At 40.9% G+C, this 24,759-nt stretch overlaps 2 protein-coding genes across 3 annotated transcripts in view; one reads left to right on the top strand and one right to left on the bottom strand.

Annotated features, from left to right (window-relative positions):
• The window catches only part of MORN1 (MORN repeat containing 1), a 116,314-nt gene extending 108,144 nt beyond the window's left edge, over nt 1-8,170 (bottom strand). The window contains exons 1-3 of one of the 2 annotated variants that reach the window (XM_050931717.1): nt 8,024-8,170; nt 2,311-2,382; nt 102-200 (exon numbers count right to left, since the gene is read on the bottom strand). In XM_050931717.1, coding sequence (XP_050787674.1) covers nt 102-200; nt 2,311-2,382; nt 8,024-8,099 — 247 coding nt within the window. In that variant the 5' untranslated portion in view covers nt 8,100-8,170. Of the gene's footprint in view, nt 1-101; nt 201-2,310; nt 2,383-5,166; nt 5,253-8,023 lie in introns of those variants that run through there. The other variant, XM_050931718.1, reaches the window with a different exon arrangement.
• Nucleotides 8,171-8,437: 267 nt separating this feature from the next.
• Nucleotides 8,438-23,424, top strand: RER1 (retention in endoplasmic reticulum sorting receptor 1). Its single transcript, XM_050931739.1, has 7 exons — nt 8,438-8,523; nt 15,379-15,464; nt 16,455-16,559; nt 19,849-19,948; nt 20,992-21,070; nt 21,183-21,318; nt 22,289-23,424. The coding sequence occupies exons 2-7, from the start codon at nt 15,384-15,386 to the stop codon at nt 22,376-22,378; spliced, it is 591 nt and encodes a 196-aa protein (XP_050787696.1). The 5' UTR covers nt 8,438-8,523; nt 15,379-15,383; the 3' UTR covers nt 22,379-23,424.
• Nucleotides 23,425-24,759: the final 1,335 nt, after the last annotated feature.

Genomic DNA, 24,759 nt, shown 5'->3' with positions numbered 1-24,759 from the left:
ACAATATAGATAGGTATCAAATGTACTTTTTTCTATATATCCTTGTAAAAGATAAAATTTATATTAAAAGAATATGGTGTGTTCCAGGGAAAAGAACTAACCTGTAGATGCCCAGTATCGCAATCCATTTCCCATAATTTCTCCATCTACAAACTCGCCTTCATAATAACTCCCATCCTTAAATAACAGCTTACCATGACCTACGAAACAATATGTCAGTTCAAATGAGTGACAAAAAAGACTTTTTATAATCTCAGAGACACTACATCTAATTGTTTGAGCAGTAAAGTGAGAATCAAGGCTTCTTAATTCCATCCTCAGCAATTTGTGTGACTCATTGTGCAGTCCTGGGCAAGCTACTGCCCCATTCTGTGACTTGATTTACCTGTCTGCAGAACGGAGATAAATCTACTTAGAATCACAGAGATAGATAAATCAAGGAGATAAATCTACTTATCTTACAGGGGCTTTGTGAGACTTATTTCATGCCTTTAAAGAATCTTAATCTATTTTAGGCATTCCTAACATTTATCAAAATAATGTTTAGGAACCTAGTCCCTTGATGAAAGGAAGTGCAGAAGTGCAAAGTATTGTATGTGTAGGGTGAAAACCTGACCCCAGTGAAGTCAATGGGAAGTTTGCCATTGACTTCATTGGGACCAGGATTTCATCTCCAGTGTAAATTTTGGAAGACAAGGACATTGTTTTCATACCAGTCTGTAAGCACCTAATATAAGGTTGCAAATATACTAGATTCTCATTATTTGTACGAAGATGAAAGAAAGAAAATTACTGTTTTTTTGTTTTATTTGTAAAACATAAACAAAGAAGTTTTAGAGAACAGTCAAGTGACACTTGTTTCCAGAAGATGAGAGAACATTGAGATGAGCTCTTGAACAACAATATTCTTAACTCCTTACTCCTCACATATTTCTAGCAAGTTAAACACTGAATGATTATGTATGATACACTCAATTCAGAAAGAAGTAAAGACTCTTTCAAGTGTGCTGGAACATGAGCAGGCACATACGACACACAGTGAGGAAGGAGCAAGGATAACACCCATTCCAAGGATATAATGGACTACACAAAGGGATCTATGAAGAGTGGGGTGAAGGGGCAGTTTCTCTGTTACTAATTTGTGGCCTTTGGCCAAAAGGCTCTGTTCACCTAAAAGAATTTATACCTTTCTATATCCTATATACTAAAAAAAAAAAAAAAAAAAAAAAAGAAGATCTATGCAGATTTTTCCTCTGGATGCAACTAGCCAACTCAGGAAGAAGAAGAAGGGGAAAAAACAACAACAACAACAACAACAATTTTCTCTTGTTACAGTTCTGGCTAAGCAGAGCTCTTTGTGGTGGATGCTCCATGTAGAGGTTCTCCCTTTTCCAGGGCTGACTCTCTGCCAGATTTATGATACCCAAGACCCGTGTATTTATGGCCCTAGAGTCTATTTTTTTTACACTTAAGGACTAAAGACTGTGATGTCTCTGACTCCCAGGCACATGCCATGCATATCTGGAAAGTCTTAATAGCCTGAATTGATTAAATATGTATTTTATTTTCTATACCCTAGGGACCTTCCTATTTTTCCTTTTTTTTAACCCCTTTGTACTGGACAAGAATCTTCAAAGTACTCAGATGAGTCATTAATCAGCCTCCAGGAGTAATAAAATAGATAGAGTTGCCCCACCCCACTTTTCATCCCCCTGCCATATCAGTAAAGTGCCATAAAGAGCTCAGTGAAGTTGTAAAAGATGGCCATATTCTTCTGGGTGTGAGACAGGCCTCCCACCAAGGAATGGGGGCAGGAGGAGATATGTCATAGCACCAGTCCTAAAACAATATGAATCACAATTAAGCTCTGAAGGTAAAATGATTGGAAATCAAGATAACTAACTCATAAATTTGGAAAAATGGAAGCATTCATATTTAATTGAATGCATAGCTGTGTTCATCTGGTTGGGTTTCTGCCCTTTGCTTGTGTGACTGGTGAAGAGAATTTCTCTGAACTCCTGAAAACAAGACATTTCTTCCTGGAGGGCTGTTAGACATGAAGATAACCACAACTGTACTTCACCCCAAAATGTCACTGTTGCTTTTCCATTAGTTCCTGTACCTCTTTGTCATCCATGACACCAATTATCACTGTCGCTGCTTCAGTTGCTTAGCAGAGTCATACCTAATCTTACTTTAGCTTCAGTGTATAATAGTGTTTCTACAGAAATTTTACAAATTAAAAAAAAGTTAGATAAGTGAATTAAAGTTTCCCTTCATTGTCAATGGACAAAAGCTATTTCCCCTTACCATGTTTTCTTCCTTGTTTCCATTCTCCTTCATATTGAAAAAAAGAATTAGGATAAACATACAGTCCATATCCTGAAAAACAAGACAAATATTAGGTAACAAGATGAGATTTCTGGAACTATTTAGCGGAATAAAAAAAAAGTCATACACGAATGCTGAAAGAACTGGTAATAGAAAAGTAATAGTAATTTTCTGTAGATTTGTATACACATCTGCATAGACATTTTTTATCTTGAATTATTAAATAACATTTACACCAAAATAAACATAGGAATTTGTTTACTATTTACATACACATCTTATAAACATAGGCATCTAGATACTACACTGCTGAGCTCATTATAAATGCTTTGGAGTGTATCACCTAATCCATCTATGTCAAAAATATTATCTGGCATGCCATAACTTGTATAAGTCAAGAATAAGCACACATAAAATGAAGCAATCTTTGTAAGGGAATGACTTTTATTTTGTTTAAAATAGCTTAAATACCAGAACAAAGATACACTCTCACTTTATTTTAGCAAGAAACAAGTTTTCCTACTTGTACTGTGTCTTAAATCTGTTTGTTCAAAGTTGTCTCCTAGAAAAGCATTATGTTGTGGGTAGAACTGACTTTAAAGTAATGTGTGTTCTCTATGCTAACAGTTTAATGTATTATCATTTCTAGTGATCCCTCTTCTCAGTAGTTTAGTTCTTGTTTATATAATGAAGTTGTTCCCTGCTAGAAATCCAGTTTAATTGACAGAGGGCCAGATTTGGGGCTCAGATACAGTTATCCGTCTACTCCCTCAATGAACATGCCCCCTGTGGCTTTTGCCTATGGTCCGGATAGACACCCCACACACACCCCACTCCCAGTGTCCAGACCAGACGTGGGCAAACTGTGGCCATGGGACCGTCCTGCCCAGCCCCTGAGCTCCCAGCCAGGGAGCTTAGTTCCCGGTCCCTCCCCGGCTGTCCCCCGCAGCCATGCCACTGCATGGGCCATGCTCTGGCCTGCCACTCCCTCTGGACAGAGTGGGGAGCACAGCTGGCTCTGGCCAGGTGTCGTGGCTGTGAGCTCCTACTGCTGGTAGGGGGGTGGGAAAAGGGAGGGGGGTTGGGTAAGGGAGCAGGGGTCCTGAGGGGTAGTCAGGGAGGAAGAGGCAGTTGGATGGGGTGGAGGTTCTGGGGGGGCGGTCAAGGAATGAGGAACAGGGAGGGTTGGGAGTGGGAGTCCCAGGGGGCCTGTCAGTGGGCAGGGATGTGGATAGGGGTCAGAAGGACAATCAGGGGACAGGGAGTGGGGGGGGCTGGATAAGGGGGTGGGATCCCAGGGGGTAATTAGGGCAGGGGGTCCCAGGAGAGGGTGGTCAGGGGACGAGGAGCAGAGGGTGATTGGATTCGGAGTGGGAGTCCTGGGGGGCTAATAGGGGTCAGGGCAGTCAAGGGACAAGGAGCAGGGGGCATAGGGGGCAGAAGTCCTGGAAGGGGGCGGTCAGGGGACAGGGGGGGCTGGATGGGTTGGGGGGTTCTGAGGGGGGCAGACAGGGGGCAGGAAGCGGAAGGGAGCTGATAGGGGGAGGGGGGCAGGCTGTTTAGGGAGGCACTGCCTTCCCTAGCCGGCCCTCCATACAGTTGCGCCACCCTGATGTGGCCCTCAGGCCAAAAAATTTTCCCACTCCTAGTCCAGATGGAGAGAGCCGTCTATCCACTCAGTGCTCCAACAGACAGAACACCCCGCCCCCCCAAGTGAGAGCCCTCCTCCTTCTCCTGTTCCCACACACTCACGCTCTCCTCCCGGCCTGGTGCCCAGACAACCCCCCCACACACATACCCCTGGTGCCGGACAGACACACACACCCGCCCCTCCTCCCGGCCTGGTGCCCCGACACCCCCCCACACACACACACAATACCCCTGGTGCCGGACAGACACACACACCCGCCCCTCCTCCCGGCCTGGTGCCCCGACACCCCCCCCCCCACACACACACATACCCCTGGTGCCGGACAGACACACACACCCACCCCTTCTCTCGGCCTGGTGCCAAGACACCCCCCCCCCACACACACACATACCCCTGGTGCCGGACAGACACACACACCCACCCCTCCTCCCGGCCTGGTGCCCAGACAACCCCCCCACACACATACTCCTGGTGCCGGACAGACACACACACCCGCCCCTCCTCCCGGCCTGGTGCCCCGACACCCCCCCACACACACACACACACACATACCCCTGGTGCCGGACAGACACACACACCCGCCCCTCCTCCCGGCCTGGTGCCCCGACACCCCCCCACACACACACACATACCCCTGCTGCCGGACAGACACACACACCCGCCCCTCCTCCCGGCCTGGTGCCCAGACACCCCCCCACACACACACACATACCCCTGGTGCCGGACAGACACACACACCCGCCCCTCCTCCCGGCCTGGTGCCCCGACACCCCCCCACACACATACCCCTGGTGCCGGACAGACACACACACCCGCCCCTCCTCCCGGCCTGGTGCCCAGACACCCCCCCCCACACACACATACCCCTGGTGCCGGACAGACACACACACCCGCCCCTCCTCCCGGCCTGGTGCCCAGACAGACCCCGCGCGCGCAGGCAGACAGACAGACAGACAGACAGACAGACAGACAGACAGACAGACAGACAGACAGACACACACACACACACACACACACACACACACACACACACACACACACACACACACACACACACTCTCTCTCTCTCTCTCTCTCTCCCCCCCGGAGACAGAGCAGCCCCCCTCCTCCTGGACGCAGGCAGGCGGACCTGCTCTCGAGTGTGCTGCCAGGCAGCCAGACAGACCAACGGCCCGAGCCCTCACCTTCCCGCCGCTGAGCCTTCACCGCCCCTGAGTAGCAACCAGGCCCGGGGGCCGCCATCTGCCCTGGGAGTAGCGACGCTAGACCTTGGCAACCGTATCCTGCCGCCCATTGGCTCTCTGGCAGCTAGGGGCGGGACTTCTCCCTCTCCCCCCCAACGAAGAATGGCGGGGCGGGGCGGGGCGGAGCTAGCCCGCTGTACGCATGCGTCTCTCTCCCCGCTCAGCCCCAGGTTTCCAAGGTCTTTACCTGCCCTGCTGCATGCCTTCTGGTGACAGGATGGCCAGGCATATGGGGGAGCATTTTCACTGCCCCTCTCCCCCCATGGATTTGGGGAAGCACATTCCCAGCTGAGGGGGCGAGTGCTGCAACCTGCCTAGGTTTAGAACTGTTACTGTTATGTTGTGTAAATGATACAAAACAGCCGCACCTGGAGGCCCCTGTCAGGATCCAGACCCCAAATAATGAAAAAAAATGGTCCCGGCCCTCAAGAGTTTACAATTTGAGGACCAGATCCTGCAAGCTTGTGCACAGGTAGTACCTGTGCCAGGAGGAGGGTGTTTCTGACTTCACTGGGCCTCCATGTAGGCACAGGAATAAGTGGCAGGATCAGGGTTTAATGAAGAGCAGATACTGCAGTGATGAGGTCCACAGAAATACAAAGAAAGAGAACCACTATTATTTAATATTTACATTAGCAGTATTAATGCCAAACATTCAAAAATCATGAGTCAGAATGGAAAAAAAAATTATTTGCTTTCTGGTTTTGGAACCTTTAGGGATTAGATTTTAAAGGTTTTGTTTGTTTCTTGTTTTTCATCCAACAAACAAAGGCTGGAAACTTACTTTTTTTAAAAAATGCAAACTAAGATTGTCCTGTAGTCCAAGGAGGACCCTCAACAAATCAGAACTTAAGCAAAATACCAAATATTACAAGACATATGATAAAACTGCCTCTCCTGTGCTAATAGGACAGTTTAAACCAGTGAGGTTTGACTATTTCTAATGTAAATTTTAATACTAGGATTTTCATATTCTGATTCCTGCATTCAGTTTCAAACTTGAAACATGGTTCATTCTGTTTTTTTCACAAGCTCTAAGTGAAAGCATAAGGCAAACCCTCACCTCCAATAGTGGCTGTTGTGGTTAGAAAAGGGAAATTTGAATCAGGGCTCCGCAAATCCATTTCTGGCTCTGCCATTGATTTATGATGTGGTCTTGGAGAAATTACTTTACCTTTCCCCATCTGTATAATTATGATTATTTTTTGTAATATAACATTAATACAGAGCCTCTAACAAGCCCCTCTGTGCTTGGGATACTGGATCTAATAATGCTTAGCTACTTCTCAGGTGTATTGTGAGGATATAAACCTTGTAAAATTTTTTGAGATTCTCTGAAGAAAAATGCTATATATGTTTAAAGATATAGCAATGAGTGTGATTTAACTGTCTGGACATAGAGTGATGCAAACCATTATTACTATTCCAATACATAACGGGAAATATTTTGGAAATTAAGGTTTAATCAAAGAGCACTGGGTGAGGGATTTTATTATCTCTCTTATAATCCAAGTGTTTTTAAATATATTTATAAAGCTAACTATGTATGTGAAGGGGAATTCTCAACCTAAGAAAGCCAAAATGGTAAGTATTGCACTAAAAGACAGTTAGGTGATCTTAAAAATACTTAAATATAATTTAATGAATTTTATGCCACTTAACTTTTTATGAATATTTTAAAAAATATCTATGTGAAATCTTGTATTTTATTTCTGAGGTGAAACAAAAATAGTGCTAGAATCCAGAGACTGCATCAACACACTACTACTTGGGTGACTTTTTTGGCCATGGGGTATTTGAGAGGATTCCTGAAACCTGGAAGAATCCACGTAGTCACAAAGTGACCAACATTTTGCATTCAGAATCCTTCAAAACCAGTCAGGAAGAAAAGTTTTATTCAATCTTTTTAGGAGTCATTAATATCAGAGCTATAAAGCCAAGGAAAGAATGGTAATTATTTCTAAAGAAAAGTAATTTTGATATATTCTTGTCTAATAAATATTTATATAGCTATCCAAGGTGTTGGAACTGATCACTCTAGTTTTCCTTTAAAAGGGCAAATTTATTGTGGTTTTATTTCAAGCTCAGAAATGTAGAATACACAGTAGTGCAATATTTCAGTTCAAGAGGCAGATTCAAATAGACATTTTCATAAGGTCATAGTAAAACTTCATAGCATAGTACTACTCCAAGAAGTGATGATATAAAATTTTTCATTTTCTTACTCAGGAGTTCTGGTCACTGCAGATTGAGTCGGATCTACTCATTTGAGTGACAATAGTGAGTAATTTTTTGTCCTGTTAGCCTTGCAAAGATAAAGCAGCTATGGGAGAGGAAACTGAATTCTATTCAGGCTACTGAATTACCTACACTATTAACTAAGGCCCCATCACTAAAACCTGATTCACGCAGGTGGACTCTTGCACTGCACAGAGACAGCTGCAGGATCTGGGCCTAAACTGCAACAGTAGTTCCAAATGCTTCCTCTGTTACAAATGTGAGGGGGAAATTTTGTCCCACAGAATATTTATTACTGGTAATAATGCATACAAAGAAATAATCCCTGTTTGATATTTGGATCCCTTGTTGAGTTTGCCGGTCTTACAGTTAGAAAAAAAATCCATCTTTTTATATTTGTAAACTGAGCAAATGTGATCTCAAACTGAGAGGTGACAAATAGGGAAACTCTGCAAATGCCATATTTCAAGCCATATTACAACTGCACTTTTAGGTAGCAAAACGGTATAGTTTGGAAGAATGGAATAGGTAAATAACTTGGTGCCTAGATTTACTTTACCCAGAATCTCAGATGCATGAAGAGCATGCCTCAGATCACAAAGCGGATAGCATAGCACGTAGGATTTAATCACCATTTTTAATCCTGAACGTTGCTCGTTTGCTGGATGTTCCCAGGGAACAGGGGCTCGGGACTGACCCCTCCAGACTCAACCCACTTCTTGCTAATTCCATCTCATCCTTGTTCAGTGCCTCCTCCCACCAGACACCCCTCCCCCTAATACTAGAGCCCAATGCCTAGAGACTGTAACCCCAGTGCCTCATACCCACCACTCTGCAATCCCACCTCCCAACACTCCTACTCCTCAAGCCCTGCACATCCCCACTGGGGCCCTCGCCAGCAGCCCCTCCTTTCGGAGCGAGCCACGCCCCCCCGCCTTGCCCCGGAAGCGGAAGCAGTTGGCTTTGACTCCTCCGCCATATTGGATGCTGTGGCGGAGGGTGGGGGGGGAAGGCGGAAGGAGACACCTGGCACCGGCTGCGGCGGCGGCTCCGGCACCCGTGAGTAGTGGATTCCCCCTCCCTTGGGACAGAGGTGGGAGCGGGGTCCCGTGCCGGGCAGCGGCTGGATGCGGCCTGGGCCCCCGACAGCGGCCGCGGTGCCGGGGGTGGTGAGGTGTCCCCCGGGGCGGGGATTCTCGCACAGGGCGCTGGGACAGCCGGGAGCGGGCGCGTTAGGAGAGGTGCCGGGGGGAACGGCCTCGGGGTGTGACTGGAAAGGAGCACGCTGCTCCCTCCGCACGGGAGGCGTTACTCTGTGCATGGGGGTAGGGGAGGCGCTCCTTGCTCCGGGCCGGGGAGCCTCGGGGTCCTCACCCTGTGCGCCCCCCCTAGAGCCGGGTCGGTGATTCTTCTCCCGCTGCCCACGGGGGCCGGTTCTAGTCACAGTTCGGGGGCTCCTGCTCCTTGACCTCTGCTTCAAATGAGCGTTCGCGTTGTTTACTTATCTTTACGGACCCCCCTCTCTGCTGCGTTGCCTCCTTTAATTAGTGTCAAGATTTAACTAACGAACACCCGGTGGAGGTTTGTTTATTTCATGACAGTGAGGCTGCAGAGGTATCATAGAGCTGCTGCTTTTATTTGGCTGGGAATGTATTTGTGCATGAGGTAGAAGGGTAGGAACCAAATCTGTTGTAAAAGGAAAACTTGCACTTTGTGGGAAGCAGAAGTAAGCTGCGATGTTTTAAAAAACTTGGGACCAACTGGGCTGCCTTATTCCTTTGGCTGTCCACTGGCCTGTCTAACAGAACATCTTAGGCTATTCCTCATGAAAGTATGTTCTTCTGCAAGCACAGGGAACTGCATCCTTCTCTTCAGTTCTCCTTATTTGCTAGTTTTGTCGTTAAGTCAGAAAAATTTCTTAATGTTCAGAGAGTTCTGGCCTATTTACACTGTGCATGCTATTGGAATAGATGAATGAAACGTCTTCATTACACATAAAATAAAATAAACAAGGAAGAGACCCTGCTTTTTCAGAATTCAGGGATGGATAAAGCTCACCTAGTAAACCAGAAAACGTAACTTCTTATAGCTCATGAGTGTGTAAGGTTAATATATTTTTCAGGCAGAACAATAATTTTATAGAGCCATATTTCTTGTTGGTAGCACTCTGTTTAAAACTCTGAACTCTATTAAGTTGATTAGGCTAGTTTCAGTCTGCTCCCTGGCTACTGATTTATTTACAGTGCTGGATTTTGATAATGTAAGTAAGAGAGGAATTTTATGCTCTTGTTAGAATGGCGTGTTATCAAAATTAAGCCTTATTTCCAGTTCTCAGATGAGAGATCAGAATTAGGTCTGTAATTGTGAATCCTTTTCAAAGCAAATTTCACAAGACACACTTCTTGCGATACTTAGTCCTGGGGGAATTCCACAGTACTGTGCATATGCAAAATTTATGTCCCCCGCAGACTTCTTTGCTTCCTAGCAGAAAAATGACTTCCTGATGGTGAAGCAAAGGGAAGCCACAAGAGGCAGTCATGCAGTCTTCGCCAGCAGTGTATTTCAGGTGCCCAGGGCAGCTGTCAGAGACGTAAAGCACTGTGGGATGTGGGCGGGACTGGAGAAGACCCAGCTCATGGCTCCTACCCTGCACCAGGGTCAACTGCTAGTGCTGGCTGGGTTGGGGAGGACGGGAGTTCCTCTTCCCTTGGATGGCATCTGGGGCCAGGTCAGACCAACCCCCAGATTCATCCCCACACACACTCGCTGCGGGAAGCTCTGCAAACTCCCCCACTTTCTGCACCCATCGCTCCTGAGCTGCAGGGGGAGGGATCCCTGTACAGAGAGCTGCTCCCCTATCTGCCCAGCCCCCATGCATCCAGACCCCCTCATACCCAGACCCTCCCACTGAGCCTCATGCCCCATGCTCAGAACCCCCTTGATGAGCCCCAGTCCTCCTGCACCAGCCAGATCCCCACCCCAACCAGCTGCACATGGATCCCCACTCTCCCAGCATTTGGACCCCTGATGCCCAGACTCACCTGCTGAGCTCTGTTCTTCCTCTTCTTCCTCCCCCACTGAGCCCCAAGCACCTTCACCTGGACCCCCATGCCAAGTCCCATTATCATTGCACACAACATCCCAACAATCCCCTGTGCATCCAGATTCCATCCCCCTGCACCTGGATCCCTGCTGAGCCACCTGCACCAAGATTGCCCCGCACAGAACCCTCTCAGCGCACACCTGGATCCCCCCACAGTAAGCTTCTCCACACTTGGATCCTGCCTTGCTGAGCCTACCTACCCACACCTGGTGCACCTGGCACGGAGGGGCAGGGCCATGGGGTGTTTCTGGGGCAGGCCCAGTCCTTGTGCTGTCAGGGTTGGGTGCAGCCTCACTGCTGAGTCTGTGTCCCAGTGGGGAGCTGCACAGTGATCTCCCACCTCTGTGCTGTCGGTGACCTGTGTTCCCCAATGCCATCTTGGAGCCTCCACATTTATTTGACAAATAAAATGTGCAGAATTTTAAAATATTGTGTGTAGAAACTGTAGTTTTAACCACTAAAGTTCTGTAAGTTTTGAAATATCGCTGCTTGTATCTTTATTAAACATTGTAACACATACAAGGAATATTATGTTACGTATTTCAAACCTATGCTGTTTAAAATGCATTGAGAGAGGTTCATAACAACATGAATTAGGAAAATATACTTTATTTGGTTTTAAAACTATTAATGTGCTAAAAAAACTTCAGTGACACTATAGACATTCTGATTATCCCTGGAATAATAATTTATATTTTAATCAGATGTTCATCCTAGCACTTTTCTTTTTGTAAATTGAATAATAATCACCTCTTAATCAGATGTGAAGTTTTTTACTACCCATATTGCAGAACAGAATGCAAAAGAAATCCCCAGTCCTGCAAGAACTAGGTGTCTTTAACTTCATGCATAAGTGGTCCCATTAATTTCAACGGAACTACTAGGCCATGTCTACACTTACAAGCTTATTGTGGCACAGCTATACCAATACAGCTATGCCACTGTAAGAGCACTCGTGTAGCTGTGTTATGCCAACAGGAGAGGGCTCTCCTGTGAATATAATAAAACCAGCTCAAGGAATAGCAATAGCTATGTTGGTGTGAGAGCATCTCCCGTGGACGTTGCGCTGTGCACACAAGTGCTTATGCTGACAAAATTTGTGTTGCTCAAGGAGGTGTTTTTTCACGCACCTGAGTGATACAAGTTTTGCTGACATCAGGGTGGATTTGATTTAAATCAAATATATTTAAATCATGATTTAAATCACTAGTCAGGAAGACTCGATTTAATCATGGATTTCTACATAAAAGTGCATTCTTGTTGGTATAACTTTAATGCATATTCTTCACAACTCAGAGATGTAGGTTTCATTTTTAGAAGTACACACTATAAATTTAAGTAATTTATTTAGAAAAAAATTCAGATTAGTTTTACAGCTATATCAGAAAATGAATGTTTGGTTATTTCATTTACCAAAGAGATTTGAAGCAGCTATTTATGAAGTCATTGGGAGGTCACCTATCTCCAATTCAACAGGTTAATCATTTAATATTTGGAGGATTTTCTTGCTATGTTGTATTAGGAAGAGAACATCACCAGACAGACATATACATTGTTTTATTTAACTAAAACAACAACATTTTGTATTCTGGATTTTTTTCTTCAACAGCAAACATAATATTTTAACAAAACAAGCATATGAATTTTTTAATTTCGTTAAACATTCAAGTTTTTTAAAATCAGGTTTGTTTTTGTTAAAATTGTTTTTAACTAAAATAGTTAAATGAAATATTAAAAAAACAAACAAATTATATCGACTATGTTAGCCAGGTCAACATGAGAAACTTAAAATATTGGCTTCTGCAGCTAACGCAGTCATCTTCACCTTCATTTTCCTGTTTCTTCATAACCTGGAAAAGAAAAACAAGCTTTCATGCTTTTTTGGGTCCCAAAGGATTTCTCATTTTGGAATTAATTGGTCTAAACCAGGGGTTAGCAACCTTTGGCACGCGGCCAGGCCTGTTTGTTTACTTGCCGCATCTGCAGGTTTGGCTGATCGCAGCTTCCATTGTCTGCAGTTCGCCGTCCCAGGCCAATGGGGGCTGCGGGAAGCGGCGCGGGCGAGAGATATGCTGGCCACGGCTTCCCACCGTCCCCATTTGGCTTGGTACGATTAACTGCGGCCAGTGGGAGCCGCAATCGCCGAATCTGCCGACGCGGCAAGTAAACAAACTGACCCGGCCCGCCAGGGTGCTTACCCTGGTGAGCTGTGTGCCAGAGGTTGCTGACCCCTGGTCTAAAGGAAGATATTTTCCTACACTGGCAGAAGAAGCTACTGCTGTTAAAAGTGAGATTATCTCTTCAACAGTCTCTGAATCCAAGTGCTTACCAGTTCACTGGTGTGACTGTTTTTAAAACATCATCAGCAAACATGTATTTCTTGAATGGTTCTTATTCCAAAACTGGGTCTCTTTTATGGCCTGCTACCATTATAGGTTTTCCTTTCTAGTGAGAGAATATGACTGGTATGTTAGATCACAGATCAATGAAGACCACTCAGGAAGACCTCAAGACTTCTGGAATATGCTGTTCAAACAGTTTCACTTTTGTTTCTACTGCCTATCCCTCTCTTCTCCCGTTTAGCTCCAGACTTCTCCTTGTCCAGATCTATTCCACCCTCAACAATCTTCTATTCATTGAACTTTTTGAAACTTTGCACTTTTAGAGAGAGATAAGGGATTGACTCTATGTACACAAATTTGCAGATGGACAATAGGGTCGAGGTCTATTATTTCTCACCTCTATATATTTATTTATTTAAAAACATTTTTGCTGGAGACACAAATCCACTGTTTGAGAACTGAAAAACTAAGCATCTCTGATGGTATCTTCTAGACTGAGCACTGAGTCCCATTGGGTAGATAGAAAAATTAACCTAAATAATCTATACAGAAACCCGTGGAACCCCATAAAATTGGGTCCCTAATCCATGAACTATTGGAACTCATTTACCAAACTTTTCTTAACAATTACATGAATATATTGTCTTATACTATAGAATTAGAATTTATAATCCCTATTCCATGATGAGATATCTTTGAGCTAGAATGTATCTTAATTAAAACTATCTTTATATAGTTTTTTCCCTCAAAAAGCATTTTATCAAAAAAAACATTGATTATTATCCACCCTGGCTGACAGAAAAGTTAGTGTTGACATGGCCCTAGTGTGTGTAACTGTGTGCAGGATTGGGGTTTTAGATCCTATTGCAGATCTGATTTTCCATGTCCCCATTCATGATTGAGTAGAAGCACATAATGAGAACATTAAAGATACTCAAATGAATATTGGTATCATTGACAGAAAGGAAACATTTCTTCCATAATGAAATATTTCCATTGTTGTAGCCATTCTGGTTCTGCTTTAGATTCACTAGGTTTGAAAAAGTTTCAAAACTAATAATAAAGTAGTAGTAATAGAGGAAGTTATGAATAATAGCATTCAGTTCCTATAATGATATTTCCTCTTCCCACCCTGCAGAGTTAACTGAAGAGAAAAATTGATTTCCTCTCATTGGCCCTGGATATTAAAAGGACACTTTTGTATTGTCAAATTTTAGGAGACTTTCTTTGGTATACCTAGGATCGAGCTGGGGCTGGAGTTCTGGATTGTCACTATCAATCCTCTTACTTCTGATATTGTACAGGGACTCCTTCCCGTTACTAATTATTGTTCCCATGTAAAAGAGGGATAATACATAATTTCAGATTTTTACCGTGTGCCCAGAGAGAAATTTAGAGTTATAACATTTTATAAATCTCCAGATTGTCATTAGGACCAAGAGCTTCCTTCCATCTATTTGTCACTATAATGCAGCATTTAATACAATTTACTAGTAATATTCCTTGGGGTTTCCTAATATTTCACCCATCTGTATTGCTTTAAGATCTTCAGCTGAAAAACAGTCTCTAAATGTTAATTACTATAGAGCTGAAATTGCTCCCATTATCCCATAGAGCAACATAGTCCTGCTCAGAGATGGGAATCCAGGAAGTGTGAGGTATTACCTTTGGTGATGTGGCACATCTGCTGCTCAGATTCCATATGATTTTGTTCGCAAAATGCGGAGCTTGTTTGTTTGTTAACTGGAGGAGTGGAGGAGAATCCTAAATCCAAAAGTAGTGCATTTATTAATATTGTTTTTCACCTGAGTTCTGGGTCCTGTCTTTTACCATGTGAGAGGGAGTAAGGCAATATGAGATGTTCATTTTGGCAAAGATATGACAGACAACATCAAATGCTTCAAATGGTGCAGGAAAATGTTTCAGTTTAGGTGCTTATGATGCCAGCTCTTGGATGGAACCCGAAGTACAGAAGCCAGAATTGAGTTTATCTAAATATGTAGTCACTAATTTTGGAAGGAGGGGGGATCTTAAATAGGTTTCTTAAATTTTGGTTTTGCAGTTTACCTTTAAAGACTAAAGGGGGGGGGTGGAGAAGGGTAGTATCACAATACATCATTTCCAGATTATTACTCTGATTTCTGGCATATCAAGGTGAGAATATCACTTTGATCTCTTGCCTTAGTTACTGTTTGTAATTTTTCCTAAAAATGTCTTGGATCCTCTCCCTCCCTTTGTAAAATATTTAACTCTTTCCTTCCTTGATACTTCCCCTGAAATACAATGAATGAATGTCCTGTCTTTAAAAATGTTTCACAGAAGATACCTTTTTGTTTCAAACAAGATATCAGATAAGCAAGATACGAAATCACACGCCTGAATGCTGATGCATGTAAAGTATCTTAAAGTTTCACTATATTAAGTTATCATTTTTAATATGTTTTCTGTATAAATGTCTTGTTTTCACAGCAACAATGTCCGAAGGGGACAGTATTGGAGAGTCTGTTCATGGCAAACCTTCTGTTGTGTATAGATTTTTCACAAGACTTGGACAGGTTGGTTTTTATATCACTGGATTTGTACAATTTTTTTTTTTTTTAACTTGTGGCCTTTAGTTGCAGTAAAAGGAATAATTAAGTTACTGAGTACTTCAAACTCATTTTAAGGAAAATGCTTTTTGCTTTTTAGAAATGGATGGTCTCATAACCATGATGACAAAGACATAATTTAATTAATGTCTCTATCACTGTTTGAATGTTTAACAGTATGTATGAATATTACTGCATTAATGCCCTCAGCGTGCTAGTTGCTCTCAGATGAATAGACAGAAAGCTTCATGTAACCATAATTAATTCAAGCAATTACTGTTTGCTATTAAAAGCTAAAACTTTACGTATTACTAAACCATGAGTACTTATGTAGATTAGACAAATTTTTAAAAGTGACGTGATTTTTGGATGCACAAATTTTTGGAAGAACACCTTGAAGAAGCCTGATTTTTTTCCCCTTTTATTGGTGGTTTTCAGCACTTTCTAAACATTTGCTCGCTTTAAGATGTTCAAAGTTAGACACACACATTTGCTAATGGTTTTTAAAACACTTAGAACATAAGCTTTCCAAGAGCCATAAAAAAATCTTTTTTGCCCTCTGGGTAACTCGGGCTCAAAATCTGATTTTGTAAACAGAAGATTTAAACATAACATTAATGGAAACTTATTTATGAAACTGAAAAAAAAAGATCAGTTTCTCTAGTTACAACTTAAACTGGCAGCCAGTTATACTAGTGCTGAAGAGCCAGAAATTGAGTGACTAGAAATGAAAGTGAAATTTATTAGCAAAGTGTGACCTAACTGAGTAAAATGTAAGCAAGTAACCAGTCTAAATAGTGCCAAGTAAACCTGAATCTTAAAAAATGTTTTTAATCTTTTAAACTATGATATTTAACCAAAAAATGTCCCTTAAAACTTGTGGTCTTTCTGACACTTATTTAGATTACTCTATAATAAACCATATTTGTGTATAAAACATTTTACATTTCCTTCTAGATCTACCAATCCTGGTTAGACAAATCTACTCCATATACAGCAGTACGATGGGTTGTAACTCTGGGTCTGAGTTTTATCTACATGATTAGAGTTTATCTACTACAGGTAGGAAAACTAAATGTATTGCATTTGTCATGTTGTTTAGAATAACATTGTAACTTTAAAAGGAATACTTTTTTATTAGATTGAATAATCTATTTCACTAAAACACTTGCTAAGAAATATTGAATCATATGGGTCAAAGTGAGAATATTTTAAGTTTACATGCATAGACATGTAATGAAATAATAACTTCAAGATGGAAACAAGTTTGGTAGAATAAGCAGATCCCTAAACCGGCTACTTTCAGTGTAATGAAGGAGTAATAGTCAAGTATATATGCGTATCTTTTTTTGGCTACTCCTCTTTTCCCCAGGAAAAGCTTTGGTATGCTTTTTGTGAAGTGAAAGTGCCTTGTTTTTTTCCTCCAATTAATAGCAATAGTAATTTCAGCTGCTACATCATATTAATAAACTTTAGGCTGAAACACAGTCTTGAAAGGGATGGTTAAAGTTGGCTGTTTTGTCTTGTAGCAGGAGAAGGTGGGAAGCGCCACTGTTAGGTTCTAATGAAACTGCGTAATAAACTTCTTAAAACTCTGTCATTCATATTTTAGCTTCCTGTTTAAACCTTTGCATCTCATTCAAGTGCCAACATTCCTCTCCTAGTACCGAACCTATGAAGAATTTCTGCATTATCACTGGCAAGCAGCAGACTGCATCTCCACTAACCTGTTTTCTCTATTTTATGCCAATGCAAAATTCAGTTAAGCACTTTAGAACCAGTATTCCCAAAGCTGCCCTAAGCAAGAGTGCAATTCTTTTTTCGTTGCCCGGTGATATTCAAAGAGTAACATATTTCTGATAACTTCAGTAGTGTCCCTGTTTGAGTTCTTGACCTTCTAAAGATTAAAACTTGTAAGCCTGAGAACAGTGCCAAAAGTAATTGCAGGAGGCTGTGAAATTGAATAACAGCATCATAACTGCTGGAGCACTTGAACTTTTATGTGAATTTTCTTCGGGTACTTTCCTTCCTGAAAGAACTTTCAGATGATCCAGCCCTGGTTTTCATATATAAAATTTGGCTGCTATTAGCTATATAGCCCATATGCATTAGTATTCCTCTCCTAGGGCGCAATCTGGGAAATATTTGAACTGGAATGTCCTAAACTCTTACTGAGTTTTGTAGGAATTGGAGGTACTAAGTATCTCGTCGGAGATGATCTGCACCAGTGCCCTCAACGCACATAGAGGTCAACAGGAGCTGATAGTGCTCAGCACTCTGCAAATTTATATACCATGTAAACTTAGAATCATTCAAAGGCTAATAAGTTCAAGTGCCTATCTAAAGAATACAATACAATTTATTCTGGTATTGCTGCCTTTGGAAAATTTGGAAGACAGCGAATCAAGAGTTGTGGCAATGTTATCTGTATGTTAGAGCTTAATAATTATTATTTTTTTCCTCAAGGAGGACAAGAAATTACATCTGAATAATTTCAGTTGAAAGAGATTACGCTCTGATATCCATGCATTGTGATGTAATCCTTAAATGTCTTTAACGTTTGTGTTAAACATTTGTGTGCATGCAGTGTAGTTGTAACCATGTCAGTTCCAGGATATTAGAGAGACGAAGGTTGGTGAGGTACACCTCTACCCCGATATAACGCAGTCGTGAGGAGCCAAAAATCCCTACTGCGTTATATGTGAAACGCTGTTATATTGGCGTAGCGGTGGCAGGGCTACAGTGGAGATTTAAAAAGCCCGTGATTCCAGCCGCGGGGAACCCCAGGCCTTTTAAATAGCCGGCGGAGCCCCACTGCCTCAGCCTGGGGTAGCGGTAGCAGGGCATCAGCGGTGATTTAAAGGGCCCTGGACTTCCCGCAGCAGCCAGAGCCCTGGACTCTTTAAAGCGCTGTCCGAGCCCCGCTGTTGCAGCCCCGGGGTAGCAGCAGGAGGGCTCCAGCGGTGACTTAAAGGGCCCTGGGCTCCCCGCAGCAGCCAGAGCCCTGGACCCTTTAAAGCACCGCCAGAACCTTGCTGCTACCATGCTATATGCAAACCCGTGTTATATTGGGCCGCGTTATAGCGTGGTAGAGGTGTACAATCTTTTATCGGACCAGTTTCTGTTGGTGAGAGAGACAAGCTTTGGAGCCACATATTATTCTTCTTCAGCTCTGTGTGGCTCCAAAGCTTGTCTCTCTCACCAACAGAATTTGGGCTGATATTACCTCACCCACCTTGCCTCTCTAATATGTTGTCATACAAACTGACAGCTATTTCTAGAAATAACTGTATGTGCTGTCAGAGACTTGTTAGACTATTGTTCCCAGTATAGTTTATTTGCTGCAAGTAACTGTGTTACTAACACACTTTGCATGAACCCTAAAATAGAAGTCTAGGACAATTATATTTGATCTTATAACAACAAGATTTAAGGGACTTTATTTTACTTATTTTCTTATCAAATTTTTCTGGAAATGGTCTGTTGCAAATTGCCCTCTCCAGTTTAAGCTGCTGGAACAGATCTCTGCTATATTGTAACTTCCTTAATTCCTTATTTTAATGATGTATTTCTCAATATTCCTCTCCTTAGACAAAATGCATTATGCCTGCATCTTATCAAAAATTAGATTTTCCTTAAAGGGACACAGTTGGCTTAAAAATAATTATTTTTAAAGTGGCAGATATCCTTTTCCATTACTAAACACCATAGATTCTTAAACCTGCAAGGACTGCAAAAGTATTATCATTCTTGTGGTTGTGTACTTTTTGTGTTTCTCTGAACTTGGACAAAGAAACTGAATGTTGTGTTTTGGTTAGTAGTTTAAGTCTCACTACACCCTACATCCTAAGCGTCATCTTGCAATTAAATAACATAAAATCTTTACTGTTGTTACGCTTTATAAAAATTTAATTTACAAAATCTAAACTGAATTTCAAGCCTAACTACACTTTCAGATTTTTCCTGCTTTGCTTACATGCCCTTTAATTCCTTTAGTCATTCTTTTACAGAGCTGTAGGTGAAAGTAGCTAGAAACATTCCGTAGTAAATTTTTAGCTTACTCTGTTATAGTAAGAAACACTGGACAAAAAGGGCAGTTGGCAATTGGATCAGATCAGCATGGGTAGTTTTTACCTATTCACACAGAGTCTAAATACTTGGGTTTCATGCAAGTGGAGTGTCTTTTACCCATTGTACATCAACTGTTTTAAAACTGAGTCTAGAAGACTTGTCACTTGCAAATAAAAAAGTAATTAGGGGAAGAAACTAAAAACAGGTAAAACAATTATTTGAAGCTATTTTTTATGAAGTTTTCAGTCTGACTTTTTTTTTGGTTTTTGTTCTTTCCTAGGGTTGGTATATCGTGACGTATGCTTTGGGAATCTACCACCTAAATCTCTTCATAGCTTTCTTGTCGCCAAAGGTAGATCCTTCTCTAATGGAAGACTCAGGTATAGTGGACATTACTCTCATTACTATAATTTTGAACATAAACAGTTTTCCAAATCACTTAACCAGTTTCATCTATCTTCACTTGAACCCTTTTTTGAGGTTCAAACAGAGGCACAGAGGACCTGTCTACACAGGCAAAACTGAGCTGAATTCAACTGAAAACACACAGTTCTTAACATCTGTGTAAATACATCATTATTTTATACTGGTTGTGGTAGGCTACCACATGACCCACTCTCTAAAAGATATTAACATCTGTGTAGACACAGTTTAAGGTGGGGGTGGGGTTTTGTAATCAAGTAAGATTAGTTAAATTGAAAAACACATCTCCTTTAACTCATTTAGATGTAAGTAAAAAGTTATTGCCCTAAAATCCCAAAGCCAGTATGTCAGATGAGAATAGAATCCAAGAGTCCTGACTCCCAGCCCTGCACTTCAACTACGTGACCACTAAAGCTTTTGAATAACTTCAGTTATTTGTTAGAGTCCAAAACCACAGCATGTACACTGAATGTTTATATGAATACATTGTAATTGGGAATTAAATAGATTTTTCTCCTACAGGTTATTCCTTGACATTGCTTATAAGTGGTGGCATATGTAGATGTGTTAACATATCTGTTCCCAACCAAATGCACATTGGGGCTTTAATGTAGCCTCAGATTTTACCTTTCAGTCTGTTTATGGTATCTGTTTTAGGATATTTTAAAATTACTTCTCCAGAGTGAAAAATATTTTTGAAGGCTGGAACTAGGTTAGATATTGCATAATGGTCTGGACTTTTCTGGAGATCTGGGTTCAAACGTGGTATCACTCTCAAAACAAATATTATTTGATCAAGCATTAGCAACTTGTCCTTCCATGATCAATTTTACACGAATAGGAAACTTGAACTCTTGCAAGGAGCTATTCTATCCTGAAGATAGGCTTTGTATATAATAGTGACAGTAGGAAAGAACAGAATATTTACTAGACTGATTAAGAGATAATTTACCTTAAAAGATTGATTTTTATTTTTTATTTTTTTGCTTTTTTTATCCAGATGATGGTCCTTCATTACCCACAAAACAAAATGAGGAATTTCGACCCTTCATTAGAAGGCTGCCAGAGTTTAAATTCTGGTGAGTGGATACATGTGCCCATTCTCTTAAAAATAAAAAGCATTTACATGAATGTGTTAAATAAGTCACTTCCAGTGTGTGGAAGGGATTAATTATGTAATTTATTTTTAAGGCATTCTGCTACTAAAGGCATCCTTGTTGCAATGGTATGTACATTCTTTGAGGCTTTCAACGTTCCGGTATTCTGGCCAATCCTTGTGATGTACTTCATTATGCTATTCTGTATCACTATGAAGAGACAAATCAAGGTAATGTGCTGAGATTGGACTGAATCTTCTTGAAGATGATAAAATGTCACTGCTTAAGAGTGTCTTTCCCTGTTGTCAGCCAAATGATCACTGTGGATGTTTATCTGTGTGTATATATAGTATGGCCAATATTTTTAAACTTAAATATCTAAGTGTAGGCACTTCTCAGCATAAACTGTAATTGGAAATATAAATGCTCAATACTCCTGAAAATCAAATCCATTTAGACACCTAGATATCAAATTGTTAGCCCCCTTATGTTCATTCTTCAGAGGATTCAGATATATCAGCATATCTTCTGAAGTAGTAAATTTAGTGTTTATAATGGATAATATGCACCATTCATCCATGGCATTTCTGCAGCATAATGTGCAAAGCAGACTCTTGGGATCAAATTGGTGATGGGTGTTGTGAAAAACTTGGCATTTTTAAAAAGACAAACACAGCAAAGTATTCAGGTTGGCTTTGATACATTTTCTATAGCTTGTTGGCTTGTAAATGGAAATTAAAAATAAAGATTTTGAAAATGTCTCATTCTGAATTTTGTAGTAGTATATTTTGATTCATGGTTGTAAAGTGAGGACTAAGGGATTTATATTAATACATTTATGCTGTTTAATCCTTTAATGATTAACCATCTTGACCATTCTATACTGTGTATCTTTTTTTGTAAAGTTCGAGGGTCAAACTCTCAAACAACCCCATTTAAAGTGTCCAGCATCATATATACTAATAAATAATACAGAAAAAAGTGCCATTTAAATCTTTTGTGTAGCTTGTGACTGAAAATGGCATCTTACGTTGTTGAAGTTAAACAAACATTGTAGATCTTATCAGTTGTAAATTAGTGATTATACTGAAGGACTTTGTGTATTGTGACTTAAAGTGCATATTATGGTGTTTTGATAGAAATATTAGATCTGTCAAACAGTTCTGTTCAGCAACTAAACTGATGTCTTTTTGTTTACAGCATATGGTAAAGTACAGGTATATACCCTTCACACATGGCAAGAGGAAATACAAAGGGAAGGAAGACATGGGAAAGACCTTCGCTAGCTAGAAGTTGAATGGAGCCTGTTGACTGACTCTACATATAACTACAAGAACGGTTTTGAGCCATTGTAACAATGCCTTTTTTCTTCATATAAAGTAATTAAGAGGGTGGTGACAAAGCAGTTGAATTTTCATTTTAAGAGGATGTTTCTATTTTTTGTCTGAAATATCAGTTTCTTGAAGAAACTGGCATTCTAACCAAATTGCATTGGGTTAATTTATCTTTGATAACAAGTTGGAGAATCTTTGGTATCCCATTGATTTGGGATCATGTGTTGCTTTCAAGGTCCACTGCAATCATTGTGGCATTGGGGAGGCTAATGGCTACAATTAGGCTTTTTTACATAGTGTTCCTGTCCAGTATGATCCTGAAATGCTGTGCACATATGTGGAGGAAAATAGTAAGTTGGCACACGTGATGCTGTTGTCTGCTTCATAATTGTGTGCTAAGTTCATACACGGGTCCGATAGGCCTTAATATATGCAGAATTTCAGCCGACAGGGTACATGCATGGTATCACTGGAGTGTAACCAAGTTAGTAAAGAGTAGATAGGGGTTTTTTTTTTACAAAGAAATCCTAAATTCTGTTTTTTGCAGAAGGGAAATAAAGATTACTATACTCATAAGGAAACTTATTTGTTAGGTTCTAATGCCAGTTTCGCCATTGCATCTCATGGCAGATGCTGAAATTGGGCTCATTCATAATGTCTCAAAACTTTGTTCTTAAACTATCATGATTTCTTTTGAGGGCCTGGAATTATAAATATATATATTTTAATTGTTATTAGTTGGAGAATATTTTGACTTGTTTCTTTTGATACTTAAGGGTTTTTTTTTGGTTAACTTAAGTTTGCTTCATGCAGCCCCTTAAGAACGCACCCAAACTGGCCATAGCAGACAAACGTTGTGGATTTTAACAGCTTTTCATTTTCTATGAAAAATATAGAAATAAATGACCTGCATGTAAACTTTTTGATGTGATACAGCTACAAACAATTTTATTAAGTGACTTTTTAATTCCAAACTTTATTAAAAGACAGTTGTCCCCCTTTCTTGTTTTAGTCATCTTTACATGAAATATATTGGGCTAATAATATTTATAGATCTGACATTTTAAATGGTGTCAACGCTCACATTTTCCTCTTTTTATTCAAGTAACACATTTACTTAATTCTTAAGAGTTTATTCAGTTGAATTATATTTCAGGTGCTAGGATGAGACGAGTCCTTTGAATGCACTACGTAGTATAGCGGCAGCTTCAATAGATTCTTACTATGGAACGCGTACAAAGGAACCCTTGTTGTTTGCTTGTGCAGAATGAAAAAGCCAATAGGAAACCCTGTACACCATTAATTAGATTCAGCCTGCTGTAATCTTGAAAAATGTCCTATGGTTTTTTTTAACTAGCATTGTGGAAAACAGTGGTGGTTTTTTTTATAAAGTAAATTTGTTCAATCTAAAGTTTCATGCAAACGTGATTGAAAAATACCATATAACCATAAGCCCTTATCAAATGCCAATCATGAACACTGTTGCTGCCAAGAAAAACTAAAAGCCCTGAGTTTAAGAAACTGCCTTACAATTTGCTGTCGGTTTTTGTAGTTTCACTTCTGACTGCCTGCAAATCAGGAAGATATGTAAAAACAGTAATTATCTTTGTATTCATTTACCTACAGAAGTATTGGAGGCACAAAATAAGTGGCTGGTTGACTCCCTTTCAACATAAAGCCTTAAAGGTGAATTAGAGACTTATCTATTAAAATTGTAAAAAAGGAATATGCTTGTAATTGCAGATTTGAAATATAGTTCCCTTGCTCAGCTGCTGTTTTTCTCTCAGTGGCAGCTCATGATCAATACCTTCTTCTTTACTGTTGTAGGTAGGAGTAGCTTGCCTCCTATGCATTGAGATTTTAACGATGTTCAAATAATAAGTAGTATCCATGCCCAGGCATGAACAAGTCTAGAACATGGTTTCTCTTAAAAATAACAAAAACACACTACCTGTGCAGTGGTTGAGTTAACTGTTCTAAACTGTTTAAGCAGGCATCTTCTTAAACCACTTCTAAATGTTTTCTTAGTGTTAAGTTATATGCCTTCATCAATTATGGCCGAAGAAACCTAGATCTTGACAGATTCAAGAATAACTTTCTAGTGCAGATTGCAACTGCCTTCTTTCTTGGCAGCATTATCCAAGTTCTACCATCAGTAATAGCTTGCTACATGTTTTTATGTGTAATTAAATGTGTTGACAATGATCTTTAAAGCTGCATATGCCTTGAGTCCTGGCTCAGGCCACCTTTCTCTCTTTGCTGTATTGACAGTTAAGTTCAGGTGGAGTTTTCCTAGGAAGCCTTTGATATGAAAGGTGGGAGGGTAGGGACAGGGTA

Source organism: Gopherus flavomarginatus, chromosome 21 (assembly GCF_025201925.1).
Source record: "Gopherus flavomarginatus isolate rGopFla2 chromosome 21, rGopFla2.mat.asm, whole genome shotgun sequence".
Classification (NCBI taxonomy): domain Eukaryota; kingdom Metazoa; phylum Chordata; order Testudines; family Testudinidae; genus Gopherus; species Gopherus flavomarginatus.
Note: the sequence above shows the minus strand (reverse complement) of the source record. Positions and strands in the feature narration are given on the sequence as shown.